The sequence below is a fragment of the Homalodisca vitripennis genome, chromosome 3, assembly GCF_021130785.1.
Source record: "Homalodisca vitripennis isolate AUS2020 chromosome 3, UT_GWSS_2.1, whole genome shotgun sequence".
NCBI lineage: Eukaryota > Metazoa > Arthropoda > Insecta > Hemiptera > Cicadellidae > Homalodisca > Homalodisca vitripennis.
This window is the reverse complement of record NC_060209.1, coordinates 168,458,643-168,476,529: the sequence shown is the minus strand read 5'-3', so window position 1 is coordinate 168,476,529 and position 17,887 is coordinate 168,458,643. Positions and strand designations below refer to the sequence as shown.

Genomic DNA, 17,887 nt, shown 5'->3' with positions numbered 1-17,887 from the left:
CTGATTCAGGCATGATTGTTTCTTTTCTCTTATTTCTTCTCAAATCCACACTTTTAAAATCAACATCATCAAAGCTTGTTTTATAGTACAGTATACCAAGTTCTTCTCTTCGAACCTGTAACCAAACTGTGTTGGAAATGAGGAAAGGTTCTCCAATAGTATTTTTTTTTCCTGTTTATTAATGGTCCATCTTTATTAGTAAGCGAAAGAAAATCAAGAAAGTGTTCAAGAGACATTTTCTTTACAATGAATGGGTTTTTATTGCTACAAGATGCGATGAAGTTCGCCCAATCATTAGTAGTAAATATTGTGTTAGTTTTAAGATGCTTTTTTGCTCTTTCTATTAATCCATGTTTACCATCTACCTCCATATGTGTATGCCCAGCTAATAAAAATTTGTGGTTTATTTCATTAATGTTGGGTAGAGTTTTTCAAAATCCAAATGTACATAAAAATCATATTAATATTTCTATTTTGACCGCTGCAGTTATCGGTCCAAACAGTCAGAGTGTCAATGCTGCTTTTATTGAGCTCTTCATTTGCCCAGGTAAACAAACAAGAAGCCATCTCACTTCCACCTCTACCTGCAGTGGTCTCATTCCAAATCATGCACCACGTTTTCTTTCCACTACTGTCGTCAATGGTGTAGTTTAGAGTCCAGAGCTTTCTCAAGTAGAAGCTTTGACAGTTTGTGAGAGCTGGAGTAGGAAGACACTTCTGTAGGTCTGCCATAACAACTTTAAATTTTTCATTTCCTTGTCCCAAAAGCTTATCTTCTTTTTTCAAATGGTATCTACGTGCTGCTTCATCTAGATGCTTCTGCTTTTCTGCTTGAAGGTTTTCTTTTTGCTCACCGTTTGCATTCTTTAATTGGCAATCAATTCTGTCACAAAAATCACATGTGTCATTGTCTGGCAAATGAAATGACAAATTGTATTCTCTATTGAAAATTTCTGAAAATAACCATTTCTTTTCGGGTTTGATATTTTTTTCTTTACATTCATTTTCATACATGGTATACATTATGGAAATGTTTAAATCATTACCCAAGTATTTTTTGTTTGTCCTTTCCCTACTATAGTGACTTTCATATGCTGGATATTTTGATATGTGGTTTCTTATGATATCCTTTGCTGTCTCTGGTATTTTGTTTCCTGGTACATGTTTGCCACGATGGTCTGGTTCAACCATACCAGTACTTTGGGTTTTTAAGAGAGCAAACTTAACAAATGTTTCTGATATTACTAGTGTGTTCAAGAAAAATTGTTTGCAAACTTTTTCAAAATTGTTATCCCATTTGAGAAAATAAGTATGGCTGTTTTTTCTACTATTTCTAGAACCATCTCTTTGTCGTGACCTGGCTATTGGCTTGGTTGTAATACAAGAAACTATATACTGGCGTTTAGAACTTAAGTTTCTTTCACTATTATAATAGTCAGAATGAATGTGTACTCTTTGTGCATGACTTATGCGCTGAGAGCATTTCAAGCGACAAGTAGTTTTACAAGGAGGTCTTAAAGTTCTTTCTTTTACAATATCTCCTTTAGAGTTGACATGCTCTTTTCCAGAAATTCGTCCCTGCTTTCTAATGTTTTTTTTCCACTTTTTTTTCATTCCTTATTCTTTTTCTTCCTTTATTTTTAGGTTGAGTAACTATCGGTAACTCGCTCTCCGTGTCATCTGAATCGGTGTATGGTACCAGAGGTATTATATTATTATTATTTGCTGTAGTATTTGTACTTACAGATTGACTTTGTACTTGTTCTAAATCGTTACTTAAAGTTGAATCACTCTCTGAACCTGAAGGTGGAGTGTATGTTGGATCATCGATGTCATTCTCAAATAGGTCGCTCACAGAAGATAGCGCATCATCTAAATCTTCCAGTGTTGTCGATGCTCCAGATTCTTGTTCCATGTTTGTCACTTGTGTTATCGTCTCTAGCTCCCATTCATTTGACTCTGAAAAATAAATTGTTAAGATATTTTGAATATTTAATTTTATTTAAGTGTTTTGCTTTTAATAACATAGAGCTTTCTTTCCTACAAGTGTTCCCAGCCTTCAAGAAATAGAGAAATTCACTCGGTTTTGTCCAATTTATTTTAATTTTTTAAATTGATGTTCCGCCAAAACATTGATTAGTTCATTATATAGATAGCCTACACAAAGAATGTGGATATAAAAAATATTATATCGTTAAAGTGGATTTCTATTGAATTTTTATCATGTTTTTGGTAATTATGTGTAATTTACTCGTCACTCACGAAGTTTTTCATATTGAAGTATAATTTCTGTTAAACATGTAGAATGTTAAATTAGGTAGAATAACAAGTCGGAAAGACAAAGAACCCCTAAGAATATAACTATTATCGTATGAAATTAATGCTCTCTGTCCCTACCGACTACAGCATTTACAGTCTAATGACAATGTACTAGGTCTAGGCCCAGCTTAACACGATTGAAATGGAACCTAAATTATTGCTAGGGTAGGCTAAAGCCCCCGAGTAAATACCTGCTACAATATGGTTAAATGGTTAAACATAACAGTAATTTACACAAAAAAGATTTTTATAACAACCATAAATTTACTGAAATTTATTTAAACTGAGCCTAGAGTATTATGTACCTACTAATCTCACCTGGTTCTACTGGAGTTGAAATGAAATTAAGAAGATGTACGTCTTTACTAGTTTCTCTTTCAACTTGGATATTTTCACTTTCATGCATGTTAAAATTCCATTGGGTTGAGTCATTGTCAGGTAAAACGAGGATGGATGTGCAATCTGGATTCAATACCTAGAAATAAAATTGAAAATCAAACATACACTTAGGCCTACTTCTCCTATTGGCACAACAATTTTCTAAACCTAGGCTAATAATAATAATAATAATAAAAATTGTACCTTGAGGTCTGAGTATAAAATTCGAATTTTACTTTAAGTTTTACATATTGTTAGCTTGTAAACATATTTAAAAAATACTTACTTTTAATTCGGTTAAAGTCGGTGAAGGAGTGGAATTTCTTCGTGGAACTTCTACTGATTGATTGCTAGGACAATCATTAGTTTCAGGTTTCAGATTATCTTCAGTGAACGTATTAAGGTTTTTTTTCAATTTGGAAAGTATAAACTTTCCCCTACTTTCCATATTAATACCAAAACGTTTTGTTAAAAGTAGAATAAAACTTTGATTAGTACAGCTCAGTCCTAACCTCAATAATCTCTCTAATAGCAGGCAGCAGCAATATCAACAGTATTATTGACAGTCATCAGCTGTTCAGAAAACAGGACTTGAGACTAAATGAGTATAGTGGCTAGGGCCAGACAATGGCAAGTCCATTTTGTGGACTTAGGTTTTTGCTGAAATGCTCAATGTTCAGAACCATAACATCATAGGTGGAGTTAAGTTTGTCTGGTTCTGATATACCTCAGGACTTAGACTCATATAACCTTTGATAAATCATAAAAATAGAATTTTTAGCGGAGTTACGATGGTATGGCTGGATGTAAAATGAAATTTTAAGAACATACGTGCAATAACCTAAAAAATAAGAAATTTTGGACTTAGGCTCATATGGTTCTGAGGTACAGATATGTCTGTATTGCTCCTACAGTTACAGTTTATGCTGCAGTATTAATAAGACTGAACCTCAATCACAGATTCTGGTTAGATTTTTTTTAAAGTAAGACTCTTATAAGTATGATGGCTTATTAATGTATTGCTTCTCAAATATTGAAATGCTGACGTTGTGTAAACGCATTTGAACCTGAATCCGTGAATAAACCAGAGAGCAGATTATCTGTTGCATTCCGCCAGTTACTTACTGCAATTCTATGAAGGGATTAGTATAAAGAAACATGCATTTAAATTATAAATGTTTTGGAAACTCCTTAATTTAAAAATGATAAGGAAAAATCAGAAAATATTTGAAATATACAGAAACACAGCTCTCTATTACATTGAAACAACTATAAAAGTTATTTTATGTATTAAGCTATCAATAATTGTGTTGGTAAACAGGCCATATACAATATGCAGATTGTTTATAATGTATATTTAAATTATACAATAAAACATTGACGTAACAAAATGGCGACTGAGCACGGCCAATTCGAATTATGGTAAACAGTGACGCCAGGGACTACATTTACATCGATGTTCTGTACAGTTGATTGAGTCTTGGTGTAAGTGCCACTTACAATATATTCGTGCCCCCTCCCCCTTATATTTATATATTTTATTTATATTGTGCATTTAGTAAAAATGTTTCCTTACAGATATATGGATCCTTAATTATGTTATATCTTAATATCTTAAAAATATAAGCTGTTCACAAATTTCCCAGCATATTTTGCAAACTTGTATAGAAAGGGGATCTAAGCTTACCAGCACTTTTACAATATTGGTGAGCCCTTAAGAACTCTGATTTAACGTAAATAAATCGGTTTTAAACCAGAATATGATTAAAAGCGCTGTTGAAATAAATCTTTAGACATGGAAATGTTATTAATAATTAAGTTGGTCAATTTCAACTGGTACGATCTGCAAAGTTTACTATTTTCGATTCAGTAGCAGAAATTATCTTAGTTAATTATTTAAAGCACGAATTGTAACTTACTATCTTCAGTACTACAAGGGTGGCTAGTCAGCAAGGAGTCAGAAGAAACCTTAAAATGAGGAAATAAAGGAGTACGTTGAGTTGAAGTGCTCTACTGGAAAAAATGCTACATCCGAACCTCAAAGGACGAATTCTTTAGAAAGGGCGATGTTTAAGGTTAAAGGAATACAATATACGCCATTTTGTAAGGGGATCAATATTATTTTCTTTGCTTACGTTGAAAAAGTTAAACTTTTAAAATGCTTACTGGACTTAAGAATTAATTGTTTAGGGTAGTTAGTGACTCTTCGCATCCAAAGAAGTACGGTACACAAGAAGTTTGTCAAAAATCTTAAATGTAAGCAAGCCAAGATGCACTACTTCTTAATGAGTTTTTCTAGCAGAGATAACAGATATCAGCACTTAATAAGTTTATATATTTTAATAAATTGTATGTAAAATTACAAAATACTTTTAACTTACCAGGTCCTGTTTTAGTATATGTAATATAATTTTATTGGCTCTCATGTTGGGAAAGTTAAACTTCATCAATGCTTACTGGACCTAACAAATATTTTTTTTTATTTACTTTATGTAAGCTAAAAATAATCAGCGTTAATATATATTACTAACATTTATTATAACTATAAAAACATATTTCGAGTCGCACAATTATTTCATGTATTAGGATTTCTTTACAGGTGATAACCAAGTAATTATACACAGACAGATTCTTTTCTTTTAAAACTGTATAAATGACAATACACCTACCGTAGTATCTTCACTATATCAGTAATATTGTTTGTTCATTCTGCTAATGCTTCATTTAAACTACACCATCGGCATCTGGAACCTTACTTATTTTATAACAATAATAACAATAAAATCAGATGGATTGGTCTGATGTTTGCTTAAATATTTATGAAATATATTTTTCTCAAAGTACCACTAAATCTAACCAGTTATAACAATGAATTAAATATCATAAATCATACTGCCAAGGCTAACGGTTATGACAACATTATGGCGGGCACTGTTGGAATTTTTGCTGAAAGTAATTATAATAGAGAAAATAATAGTATTTTTAAGATTATTAAATTAAAATTTTCTTTTTTTTTAGAAATTCCGGTAGTAATATGTAAAGTCTATTTATAAAACAGAGACTGAAGTGAATGTACAAGTAGCTAGATGCCTGGTGCATAATTCATGTGACTCTTTGACTTCGTTTTATTACTCTTAGTCCTGTGTTTTTATCAAACAATTCTTAGCCGTAAAATTATAACGGTAAAATATATTTGGAAAGATTACAAAACTATGATAAATATTTACATTTGTGTTTTTTAGAATGATCTACACACTACTACTTCAAATAAAGTCGCCTACAGCTCACACAAGTAATACATGAAATATAAAAATACAGCAAGCAGCAATATAAAGGCATGATGCATATTTTTTACATCAGAGACATCAATCTTACACTAAAGCTCGTCTGGTATATAGTCGATACCCAGAAGCCATCCAGTCTTAAAAAACTAGATGATAAGGTGCTCTTTTTGTCTCATCAGGTGCACAACATGAATGCAACATGTCAGTCCAGGCAGCATGCTCTTCAATCAATCAGTTATTTCATTAGTAAATATAATTTTTACATTTCGGGACAAGGTCAAGATAATATTTTACATACATTGTTACGGCTTAAACATCCTAAAATGTAGTGTAGCCAAAACATTCATGTCATGTAGCATACATGTTATTCCAAACCATTTAAAAAATTGTCTTCTTTTAGGCAATTAGAAGATTTAAAAGATAGAAAATGTAATAAATAACAGTTAACATTTAAGACATCTCATCTACAGAGTGGACAATATTTAAGGGAGAGTAGCCTATATTGACTAGATTATACAAGGTCATACGCATAAATTGTCTTTATTTAGGTTAGCTTGAAACATTGTAAAATGTAAATAGGCAAACAATAAACAGAAGCTTTTCTGTTTTTAGTTTTAATCTGGGACTTGTCTGTAAATATTAATTCTAATTTTATAATATTTCCTGATTATAATTCTTTTTAGAAAACCAAGTACCTTTATCGATACACTATTTGCTGTATTGGATTCCTCTTTTCTTAAGGTTAAATATTGGTATGAAACAAATGGTCTTTATTTAAAAAACGATAAAATGCATAATATTGTGTATACTCTTAGTAATAAACGCAAAGAAATCCTTAGTAGAAATAGTTGTTTACAAGACACTATTAAACTCCTAGGTATTCTCGGTCTGGATTCAAAAGTATCATGGCCAGCGCATATTCTGTATGTTAATACTAAACTATCTAAAGTCACCTTTTTTATGTAAACTCAAATAGCTCATCCCAAAAGATAACCTTAGCAGGTCTACTTTGCTTTTTGTAACAGTATCTTGTTATATAGTGAAAAGTATTGATCCTACAAAAGAAAAGTTCTAAGGATAGTAATTGAGGAACCATACAAAACTCACTGTACAAGTCTGTTTATCAAAGTAAATATATTGACTGTAATCAATTTATATATTTATTCTTCCTTTGTTAAAGTTAAGTAGAATTTACATCAGTATCCTATTAAAAGTAGTATTCATTGTCATTTTAAAAGAAATAATTCACTTCTATGTCAACCCTACTCTAGACTTAGCAAGATTCCGAAACCATCTCAACAATTATGTATAAATTTGTGTAACGAATCGCCTTTTTATAGTCATAATGTAAGTTTATTTTAAGTATCTGGTTTACTAAGAATATCTAACAGTACCGCTGATATTTCTATTATTTAACATTTGTGATGCACAGAGTCTTCGTCTTGTTAAAATTATATCCATCTTTTAATCACTGCTGCTCATTGTTGTTTTAAATGCTAACCTTCTGTTTATTGTTTGCCTATTTACATTTTACAATGTTTCAAGCTAACCTAAATAAAGACAATTTATGCGTATGACCTTGTATAACCTAGTCAATATAGGCTACTCTCCCTTAAATATTGTCCACTCTGTAGATGAGATGTCTTAAATGTTAACTGTTATTTATTATATTTTCTGTCTTTTAAATCTTCTAACTGCCTAAAAGAAGACAATTTTTGTATGGTTTGGAATAACATGTATTCTACATGACATGAATGTTTTGGCTACACTACATTTTAGGATGTTTAAGCCGTAACAATGTATGTAAAATATTATCTTGACCTTGTCCCGAAATGTAAAAATTATATTTACTAATGAAATAACTTATTGATTGAAGAGCAAGCTGCCTGGCATTCATGTTGTGCACCTGATGAGACAAAAAAACACTACATCTAGTTTTACACTGCATGGCTTCTAAGTATCGACTAGATACCAGAAGAGCTTTTTTTGTAAGCTTGATGTCTGATGTCAAAAATATGCATCATGCCTTTACATTGCTGCTTACTGTATTTTTATATTTCATGTATTACTTGTGTGAGCTGTAAGCGACTTTATTAGAAGTGGGAGTGTGTAGATCATTCTCAAAAACACAAATGTAAATATTTATCATAGTGTTGTACTTTCCAAATATATTTACCGTGATAATTTTACGGCTAAGAATTTTTTTATACAAAAAAGGACTGAGAGTGGTAAAACGAAGTCAGAGAGTCACATGAAGTATGCATCATGTGTCTAGCTACTTGTACATTCACTTCAGTCTCTGTTTTATAAATAGACTTTACTTAGGTAAGATAAAAGTATTTTGTAATTTTACATATATTTTATTAAAATATATAAACTTTTTAAGTGCTGTTTTCTGTATTAATCTCTGCTAGAAAAACTCATTAAGAAGTAGCACATCTTGACTTTCTTACATTTAATATTTTTGACAAACTTCTTTTGGACCGTCCTCCGTTGGATGAGAAGAGTCACTAACTACTCTAAAAAATTAATTCTTGGGTCCAGTAAGCATTTAAAAGTTTAACTTTTTCAACTTAAGGAAAGGAAATAATATTGATCCCCTTACAAAATGACCTATAATGTATTCCTCTAACTTAAACCGTGCCATTTAAGGATTCGTCCTTTGAGGTTCGGATGTAGCATTTTTTCCAGCAGAGCACTTTAACTCAACGTACTCGTTTATTTCCTCATTTAAGGTTTCTTTTGACTCCTTACTGACTAGCCACTCTTGTAGTAGATAGTAAGGTACAATTCCGCTTTAATTGATTAACTAAGATAATTTCTGCTACTACATCGAAAAGAGCAAGCTTTGCAGATCATACCAGTTGAAATTGACCAACATTATTATTATTAACATTTCCATGTGTAAAGATTTATTTAAACAGCGCTTTTAATCCCATTCTGGTTAAAAAACTATTTCTTTACGTCAAATCTGAGTTCTTAGGTGCTCACCAATTTTGTATAAGTGCCGGTAAGCTTAGATCCTTTCTTTCTCAACAAGTTCGCAAAATATGCAGGGAAATTTGTGAGCAACGTGTATTTCAAGGTATTAAGATATAAAATAAGTAGATATCCATATATCTGTATGTAAAAATTGTTACTAAATGTACAATATAAATAAAATATATAAATATAATGGGGGGAGGGCACGAACATATTGTAAGTGGCACTTACAAGACTCGATCAACTGTACAGAGCATCAATGTAAATGCAGTCCCTGGCGTCACTGTTTACCATAATTCGAATTGCGCCGTGCTCAGTCGTCAATGGTTTATTGTATTATTTAAATATATATTATAAAAAATTTGCATATTGTATGTGGCTTGTTTACTAACACAATTATTGATAACATAATACATAAAATAACTTTTATAGTTGTTGTAATGTATTACGTGGCTGTGATCTGTATATTTCAAATATTATCTGATTTTTACTTATTATTTTAAAATTAACGAGTTTTCAAAACATTTATCATTTAAAAGCATGTTTCTTTATACTAATCCCTGCATAGAGTTGCAGTAAGTAACTGGCGGAATGCAACAGATAATCTGCTGTCTGGTTTATTCACGGATTCAGGTTCAAATGCGTTTACACAACGTCAGCATTTCAATGTTTGAGAAGCAACACATTAATATGCCATCATACTTGTAAGAGTCTTACTCTTTAAAAAATCTAAAATTAATCTAAGAAGGGCACTAAATTTTTTATTAAATAATTAATGGGAAAAAGCAGTGGAAAAACTTAGATAGTGATGCGTTTCTTTTGAATATCCTTGCATCGCCGTTGATAGGGAAATTTGTGCGTAAATCTCTGTCCAAGGGTATTTGTGGTAAGGCAATTATGTTTTCCATAGTCGACAAAACGTGTTATGTCCTTTGAGTAGTTGATAATGATACGAGGGCAATTTCCCCGGCGCAGTTCACATTTTGCAAGTCTCGGCCCTCTTATACTTCGATATATAAGAGGTAAAAAATAGGCTAAATTATTTGCGAAAATTCGATATATTGATGTTATTTACTTACAATCTTCGATATGTAGAGGTAAAATTAGCATTGAAGTAAATGGGACATTCAAGGGGAATGACAAAACTTCGATTTATCGAGGAATTCGATATATTGAGGTTCGATATATCAAGGTCCTACTGTATTTGTTTTTTTAGTACCTAATATAAAATTACGAATATTTAAACTCGGAATTATCGAATGAACATTTGACGTACCGCATCGTAAAATATCAACAATGTTGATTAAAGTAATTACATGTTGTTACGTGAGCTAAATTCGTGCTTTTATCTTAATTGGGAATCGAAAGCATACGCAAACAAACATATATGCGAGTAAACACATGTATACATAATATATAATGCGGGTCTTGTAACACATCTTGTGTGTGATATTGTCTGTCCGCGCGTGTATGTGACGATGTGTTGCTATGACAGTCAATCTTCCTCAATCAGTGTACACATCGATCGTATATAACTATGTAATCAAATAACTCCGATGCTACCATATTGGTAATATTTCATAGTTTCCCCGTTTTGTCACAATAATATAAACGTATTTCAACATAGACGCCGTTGGTTTAAACCGTGAAACCCAAATTATTATCCATCATATGAAAGAATATTGAAACAGATTATAGCCATCATAAAGATAGTTGTTGTCTTGTAACAATTATCCGTATAATGGATTATACTCTGTTTCAATAGTAAAAGATACAAGGAATACACTACTGATTTTAAACACAATCCTGTACATGTATCACACAGGATACAGCCTTGTGCTTGTCTAAGAGTTTACAAGCAAGGGTTACCTACCACGCCACAGCACTCTGTTGGTACATATTTATCCTTGGATGTTTGCACGTATATGGGACGAATATTCTGTCATTCCAAATAAAAATTAATTAAAATACACTTTATCAATACTTTATTAATTAAATTTTATGCCTTCCATATGAATAAGATTTACCCTAGTTTAATTAACCTACAAAACAATTAAAATACGCAGACTAAATTACTTACATATTCTAAAGCAGTACACTTGTTACTATCTTTTATTTCAATTTCCCCTCAAATTAATGAATAGATTGTGAAATATTAATTTTGAATCTTGTAAGTTAGTTCATATGCGCCAGAGACCGGTAGCTATGTTTATTGGTTTTAATGTGTAAAACTGACCGTTATAGTTTGTAAACAATTTGCTTATATGTATAAATGCAGAAATAACCCAATGAAAGTTTATCGTTATTTAACCTTTACTGGTTAGTTTATGATTAAAACTCCAAACTATATCTAAGCTTTTGATCTAAGAATAAGCCTACTTATTAGAAAACCCTTGATAGTTCTGTCCTCATACTTGTAATTATGGTTTACGCAGTTTTGTTGTCCACCTTAATTTCAATATTACAATATGTTTGGTAATTACTCAAAAATCTCTTAAAAAGTACGTGGCCCTTATAAGAATAAAATATAGGAAGTAAATAATCTTACTTTTACCTGTTAAAAAATTAACACAACTTTTAAATTATTATTAATATTTATCTCTTTTTACAAAACAAATAACAAAATAGTGAGCGAATATTTCCACTTTAAACGAGCGGGATGATCACTATCACAATTAATTAATACATATATCTTCAGTAATTAAGGTATTTTTACGATCTTTATGTCAATGAATAAATATTATACCTAATACCAGTGTTTCACTATTGCTATAACACGTGATTATTAGTGACATAAAAATATTTATCAGCGGTTATAAAAATGAATATTTGTAACTCCTTTGCATATAGAAATTTCCATTGCAACACTCCACCCAGTAAAAATTGTTTTTCTTCATTGAATAGATGTATCGAAGATTTTTTTTATTTACCTGCAAACGCAAGACCTATACTAGCTATAAATTACAGTTCCTTAGCATTTATTTGTTGGTGGTAATTTATTCTAACTATATATTTGTAATCATCAATTACCAAATTAGATTTACTTATAATACTAGCTATATAACTGATGTTAAACAGCAACTAATTTATGGAGGTCATAATAAGGCCACTCGCCTTCGGCTCGCCGGGCCCCTAAGTGAGGTGTAAGTAAGGGAACAGGTTAAGTCCGAACATTCGATGAGGAATCTGGGCGAGCTTTTAAAAGAAATGTTGCCCTTCCCGGCATTTTTTGCCTTAATTATTTTTGATACGATTATGTCTAGTTATCTTGGGAATAAGTGACGTGTGAAAATCTCATTTCCACAGGTCAATCAGTTCTCGAGATATCGTGTGGGCACTTAGTTTCAAGGGTTAGTACCGATTAAGGCAATAAAGGACAAGATTTTGCTCTGTTTATTGTAGTTTTATGAATAAAGAAAATAAAGTTGATCTTACCAAAAGAATTGTAAATCGAGAAACTAAGACAAAGTGTCATTTTCACAACAGGGGTTAACTTGACCAGATGTTTATTACTGTGTTCTAAATGGAGACAGAAGATAAATAGCAAATTCATTAACGTGTATTAAAAAAAAATAAATAAATAAAATAGTTTTCCATAGGTCGCTTAATATAAGAGAAATTGTCTTGTAAGGCTATTGCAGTTTCAAAAACTAGGTAAGTATGAGCATATATAGATCGACATCGTATACAAACTTTATTGAGACTTTCCCAGAGATATACATATACCTAATTATTGTATAACATGTGCGTGGAAGTACACAGTTACTTCTAGACAAAGAAAGAGCATGTATAACTCCTGAAAATAGTTGTCAGAAGGGTAAATTATAATTGCTTTATTATAACCTCAATAAATTCATTGCTGTTTAACATCAGTTATATAGCCAGTATTATAAGTAAAACTAATTTAGTAATTGATGATTAAAAATACAGAGTTATAATAAATTACCACCAACAAATAAATGCTAAGGAACTGTGATTGTTAGCTAGTGTAGATCTTGCGTTTGCAGATAAATAAAACTCTTCGATACTTTTGAATGAAGGAAAAATATGTTTACTGGGATGAGTGTTACAATGAAAATTGCTATATGTAAAGGAAGTTATAAATATTCCTTCTTAAAACCTCTGTTAAATATATTTATGTCACTAAACACCACGTGTTGTAACAGTAGTGGAAAATTTGTATAAGTTTTAATATTTATTCATTGACATAAAAATCTTAAATCCACCTTAACTAATGAAGATATCATGTACAATTGTGATATCTAACATTCCGCTCATTGAAAATGGAAATATTCGCTCACTATTTTGTTATTTGGTTGAAACAAAGTAACTATACAAATTCTTATTTATGAAACTCATGAATTCTTATATAACTCATTTCGTATTAAATTTTCAAATTGTATAAATTTAATTAAATACTTTATGGTTTATATTCTACTTTGTTTACCTATTCATCTAGGTAAGGAGTTTAAGATAATGATGTATTGCTCCCTTATGTACATAAAATATGAGATTAGACACAGCCCTGCATATGTATTACACATGATACCGCTTTGTGTTTGTCTAAGGGTTTACAGGGGGAGGATTACCTACCATACCACAACAGGCTGTTCGTAAATATTTATACTTGGATACAAGATACGAATATCTCGTGATTCTGAATCAAATTTAACTACGCATATACATGTTTTCAATATTTTCTTTCTATTTATACCTTACGAATTGATTAGTCAATTTAAAAAATGATATCCATTTATTTAATATTTATTGTTATATATTTGAAATGTGTTTCATTTACATACAAAAACTTAATTCTTAACCTAATCACTTTAAATATCCCAACATATAATAATGACGTAATTCGAGAAAGGCATGGACAAGTTTGCCACTTAGGGTCCGTCTGACAGTTGATGTGGAAAATAATCCCAAGTTCCTTTACGAGAAAAAAAATCGAGATACAAAGGTTACTTTACTTTTACAAAGAAATTAAATTTATATATATATATAATATATATATATATATAAATTTAATTTCTTTGTAAAAGTAAATTAGGCTAACCTTTGTATCTCGATTATTGCACCTAAAACCAATTTTTTTGAAGTAACTACCATTTGCTTGTCAGACAAGTGAGATAGTCTGCAAGGATTCAGAAGGAAATTTTAAATGAAAGGATAGGTCAGGTCTTTATTAATTCTTTAAGATATTTATTAATTTAATACAATGCCGTGATTCCGACATTAAATGGTTTATTTGTTTGAAAGTTACGCTGGTTTAAAGTTTAAAACATTTACAATGTAGATCCTGTTGCAGATGAAAACTTAATAATAGATAAAGAATTATTGATACAAAACTACTTCTATCTGACATTTTAGTTGCTAATACTTTTACGAACTCGCCTTCATACCAAAGTAAGAAGAAAACCTAAATTTTTGCGTGGAAATCAAAAAATCATCTTAATTATGGAGGTATTATCTGGAGTCATTCACCATACTTTATGCTGAAAACAAATCTTAATAATAATTTCATCAGAATATAAATATGCTATTGTGAATAAATCAATCAGGATAAACCATTACTCGAAAGTGACGTATGTCACGAAATAATGATGTACGTAGTTTTTTTAACACTACTAACCTGTACCATATACTGTGTTTCATTGTGGCGTATTTGTTTATTTTTTGTAAAATTTAGATGTCAAACAATGTATTGACATATTTTAAACATTCTTTTTATGTATATAGTATACTACGACACTGTATTACAATTCCAGTAGTATAAGATAAGCTATGTTTTCATTACACTCAAATATTTCAAATAATAATGCATTAATGAAAAATAAAAGCACATTTAATAGAATAATGTGGACTTTTATTATGGGTACTCTGAACAAAATCAGCTTCACTTAAGCCATGACGAGAAACCAAAAGTAGAAGGTTATCTGAATAAAACATTGCACTTTTATGCAACACGTAGCCATGAATACTGTAACCGACCAATTCCACTCTGATGCGAGCCAGCTTGTGTAAAATGTATTCCGTTAAACCCCTCGCATGGTAAGGCTTGTTAATTCCAACAGCGGCGAAATGGTTAAAACATGTAAATAAGAGTGAATAAGTAAAATTAAGGAACGTTGTAGGGTTTGTTAATGAAGTTTAGTTTTTAAATTCTCTTCGTTTATTTCAGTAAAATGTGCAAATACGTCTCTGCGATAAGGGAGACATTGTGGCCCAAGTAAAGTAGTGATCCCACAGCGCTCACTAGTGAGGTTCTCATGTTTGTTCATGATCTTGTCTAATCCACATTCAGGAGTTACGTCTGCTTTCCATTGTCCCAAGTACCACAACCTTAAGGTAGACCATACACTACATATTTAGTTATAATAGTATTATACATTTATTTTAGTAAACTTTCATATATAATTTTTATAGTACAATCATTGCAAAAATACAGTTGATACGATGAGAAATACAGAATATTTTCATATTGTTATATCAACCCGTTTTGACATTTTCATTGAGTATACAGGTAAAATATCTTATAAGTAAATCTATTTCGATTCATGAGATATTTAAAATATAATTAACAGTTTTAAAAGAATTATAACAAATGCAACAACTCATGTTCATTACATTTTATGCTTGTTAAAGTCTATTACGTAAAATATTTCAAGTTGCGAAAGAACAAAATAATTTGAAAATGTGGGCTATTTAAAGACTTTAACATTACATATATAAAAAAGCTATAAGATTAACTAATTATAAAACACTGAAAAATATCTTGTAGTGGAATAGTCTTATTAGAAACTTATTATTCCTTTAATTTTTGAAATCATATATAACTAATTTTGTTTTGTATTTTTTCTGTGCAAAGTTGAATGTAATTATTTCTCTCTGGGCTATAATTAAGGATTTAAAATATAAGATATACGTAATTTTTACTATTAAACTTAATTCCCATGATTATTTTATTACTTTAAACCCCTTTATCGTTTGATTAAATGGTAAATTTTTCTATTTAACTCATTTACTAATTGGCTTTAAAGTTACGAATTTAATTAACAAAAACACGATTACAATTTATCCTTGTATATATTGAAAGGATAGTAGGATTTCAATCATTTGCCATCGTTATGTGTTACCAAATGTGTTACAGTTATTTTCTAGGATTAGAATCTATCCTTTTCCTCTTTATTCTATCTTGGTTGAAGGGATTGGCCAATTTTGAAGTATGAAAATAACAACTTACAGATAACTGAGACCATTTGCACGTCTCATAAATAAAGATTATTATACTCGTTAATACAGTAAATGTCTCCTAGAGAGCTCTGACAAGTGTAGGGTTGAAGTAAAATTGGGTAAAAGTGCCGTTTTAAAAAACATTAGTTCTTTTTTTTTCAGAAAATTTGTTCTAAGTGCCTATCCCTATAGTGTAAATTAATATATATATAAGTGCCATAAAGATTTACTTACTTCACAGCAGATTGTGCTAGGTGTATGTGACTGGCCTAGTGAAGGTGAAAGTGCTACGCGCCTGGCTTTTGCATTGTTGACAGCTGATATAACCTCAGTGATGTTTACTAATACAATGTATCTGTATTATTTGTAATAATATTTTCTTTACATTTAAAAATTGGTATTTACTTTATGAAGCGTAATAAAATTACAGCCATCACATGCTAACAGAATATGATTTACAGTGATCAAGTTACTTATTCGAAATCAACATTTAGTTTTTCTAATTCCAATATAGGAAACACTGTGTAAGTAGTTTATCACGTTCTTACAATGTAATATTCAATAAATAGTCTCCACTTATATAATTCTGTTTAAATAAGAAACGTGCAACTGATCAAAAATCCAGCCCTCTATCTAGGAAGTGTTTCTGCTACACAAACGCCGCTCCGGGCGGGGAGCACTTCAACCTAATAAATTTCAATTACTGAAACCGAGCTCCAACTATACTTTCCTTCCCTTCTATCTGTTTCAAACATAAGATCCGCAACTTCAGGGCGAGTATTAATTTTGGTCTGCGCCATTGTTTTGAGCTTTGGGGTTGTATACATAACGTTGCACCCTAAACATTAATTAGCATCACTCAAGTCGATGATAACATACGAGCGGTGGAAAATGATAGGAGATGCATGGTATGCGGTATAAAAAACTTTCAACCATCTTCAGTAAATTATCAAGAACACTAACTAAGTAATGTTGTATTATATTTCAACACACGGGTCAAACCGATAAGCGTAAGCCTGTTTAAAAGTTGTTTAAATGTAATGTATTTAGTTGGGATTATTTAACAATAATATGGACCTTACCCCTGAGATTTCTGCTACTCTATATTTTCTTCCGAATTTTCTTGTCCCTTGGTTAGTGAATACAACGTCCAGCTCGCCACGGAAAGTCTAAGAGCAAAACAATTTTCTTGTGAGCATCCAATGGATGTGAATGTATTTCCAAACGTAGCTTATCTTCAGATATTCTAATATTGTCTTTGTCCAGTTTGTGGTTATTAGTTTGAATTTAAAAATTGTCAAGTACACATCTATGTACAAAAGCTGTTTGATATTGCATTTTCAAAGCTTTGCTATTAAACCTGTGGTTGTTGTGGTCACCTTATTCAAACTAGTTACGCGATATAAACCTGCACTTATACGTAGTAAAAACCATTAAGATATCCTTGTAATTAGTTTATAAGTATTCTGTCTAGTGTAAGGGTATCAAATTTCAACATTTCTATGCCGAGAGCTACCGTTTAATTAGTTTTTGTATTGTTGACTGTTCGCTGAGACCCTCAATGGAAGCCATGTCTTGCCATGGTAAATTTACTCTAAATCAATGATTTATTATTCGATTGAAATAAAGATTGTATCAACAGATTTGTGATAATAATATCCTCAAAAAACTATAATTCATGTAATTTA

The 17,887-nt window shown here is 30.9% G+C and overlaps 1 protein-coding gene across 1 annotated transcript; it reads right to left on the bottom strand.

Moving 5' to 3' along the window:
- Positions 1 to 435: 435 nt before the first annotated feature.
- On the bottom strand, positions 436 to 3,094 carry LOC124357763. The gene is made up of 3 exons (XM_046809801.1): positions 2,984 to 3,094; positions 2,638 to 2,794; positions 436 to 1,959 (listed from the first exon to the last, which is right to left on the bottom strand). The coding sequence occupies exons 2-3, from the start codon at positions 2,723 to 2,725 to the stop codon at positions 1,586 to 1,588; spliced, it is 462 nt and encodes a 153-aa protein (XP_046665757.1). The 5' UTR covers positions 2,726 to 2,794; positions 2,984 to 3,094; the 3' UTR covers positions 436 to 1,585.
- Between the last annotated feature and the right edge of the window lie 14,793 nt (positions 3,095 to 17,887).

Coding starts and splice junctions, on each gene's coding strand:
- LOC124357763 (XM_046809801.1), bottom strand. CDS start 2,725: ATGCATGAAAGTGAAAATATCCAAGTTGAAAGAGAAACTAGTAAAGAC. Junction 1,960..2,637: donor TTCAACTCCAGTAGAACCAG/GTGAGATTAGTA, acceptor TTTATTTTTCAG/AGTCAAATGAATGGGAGCTA.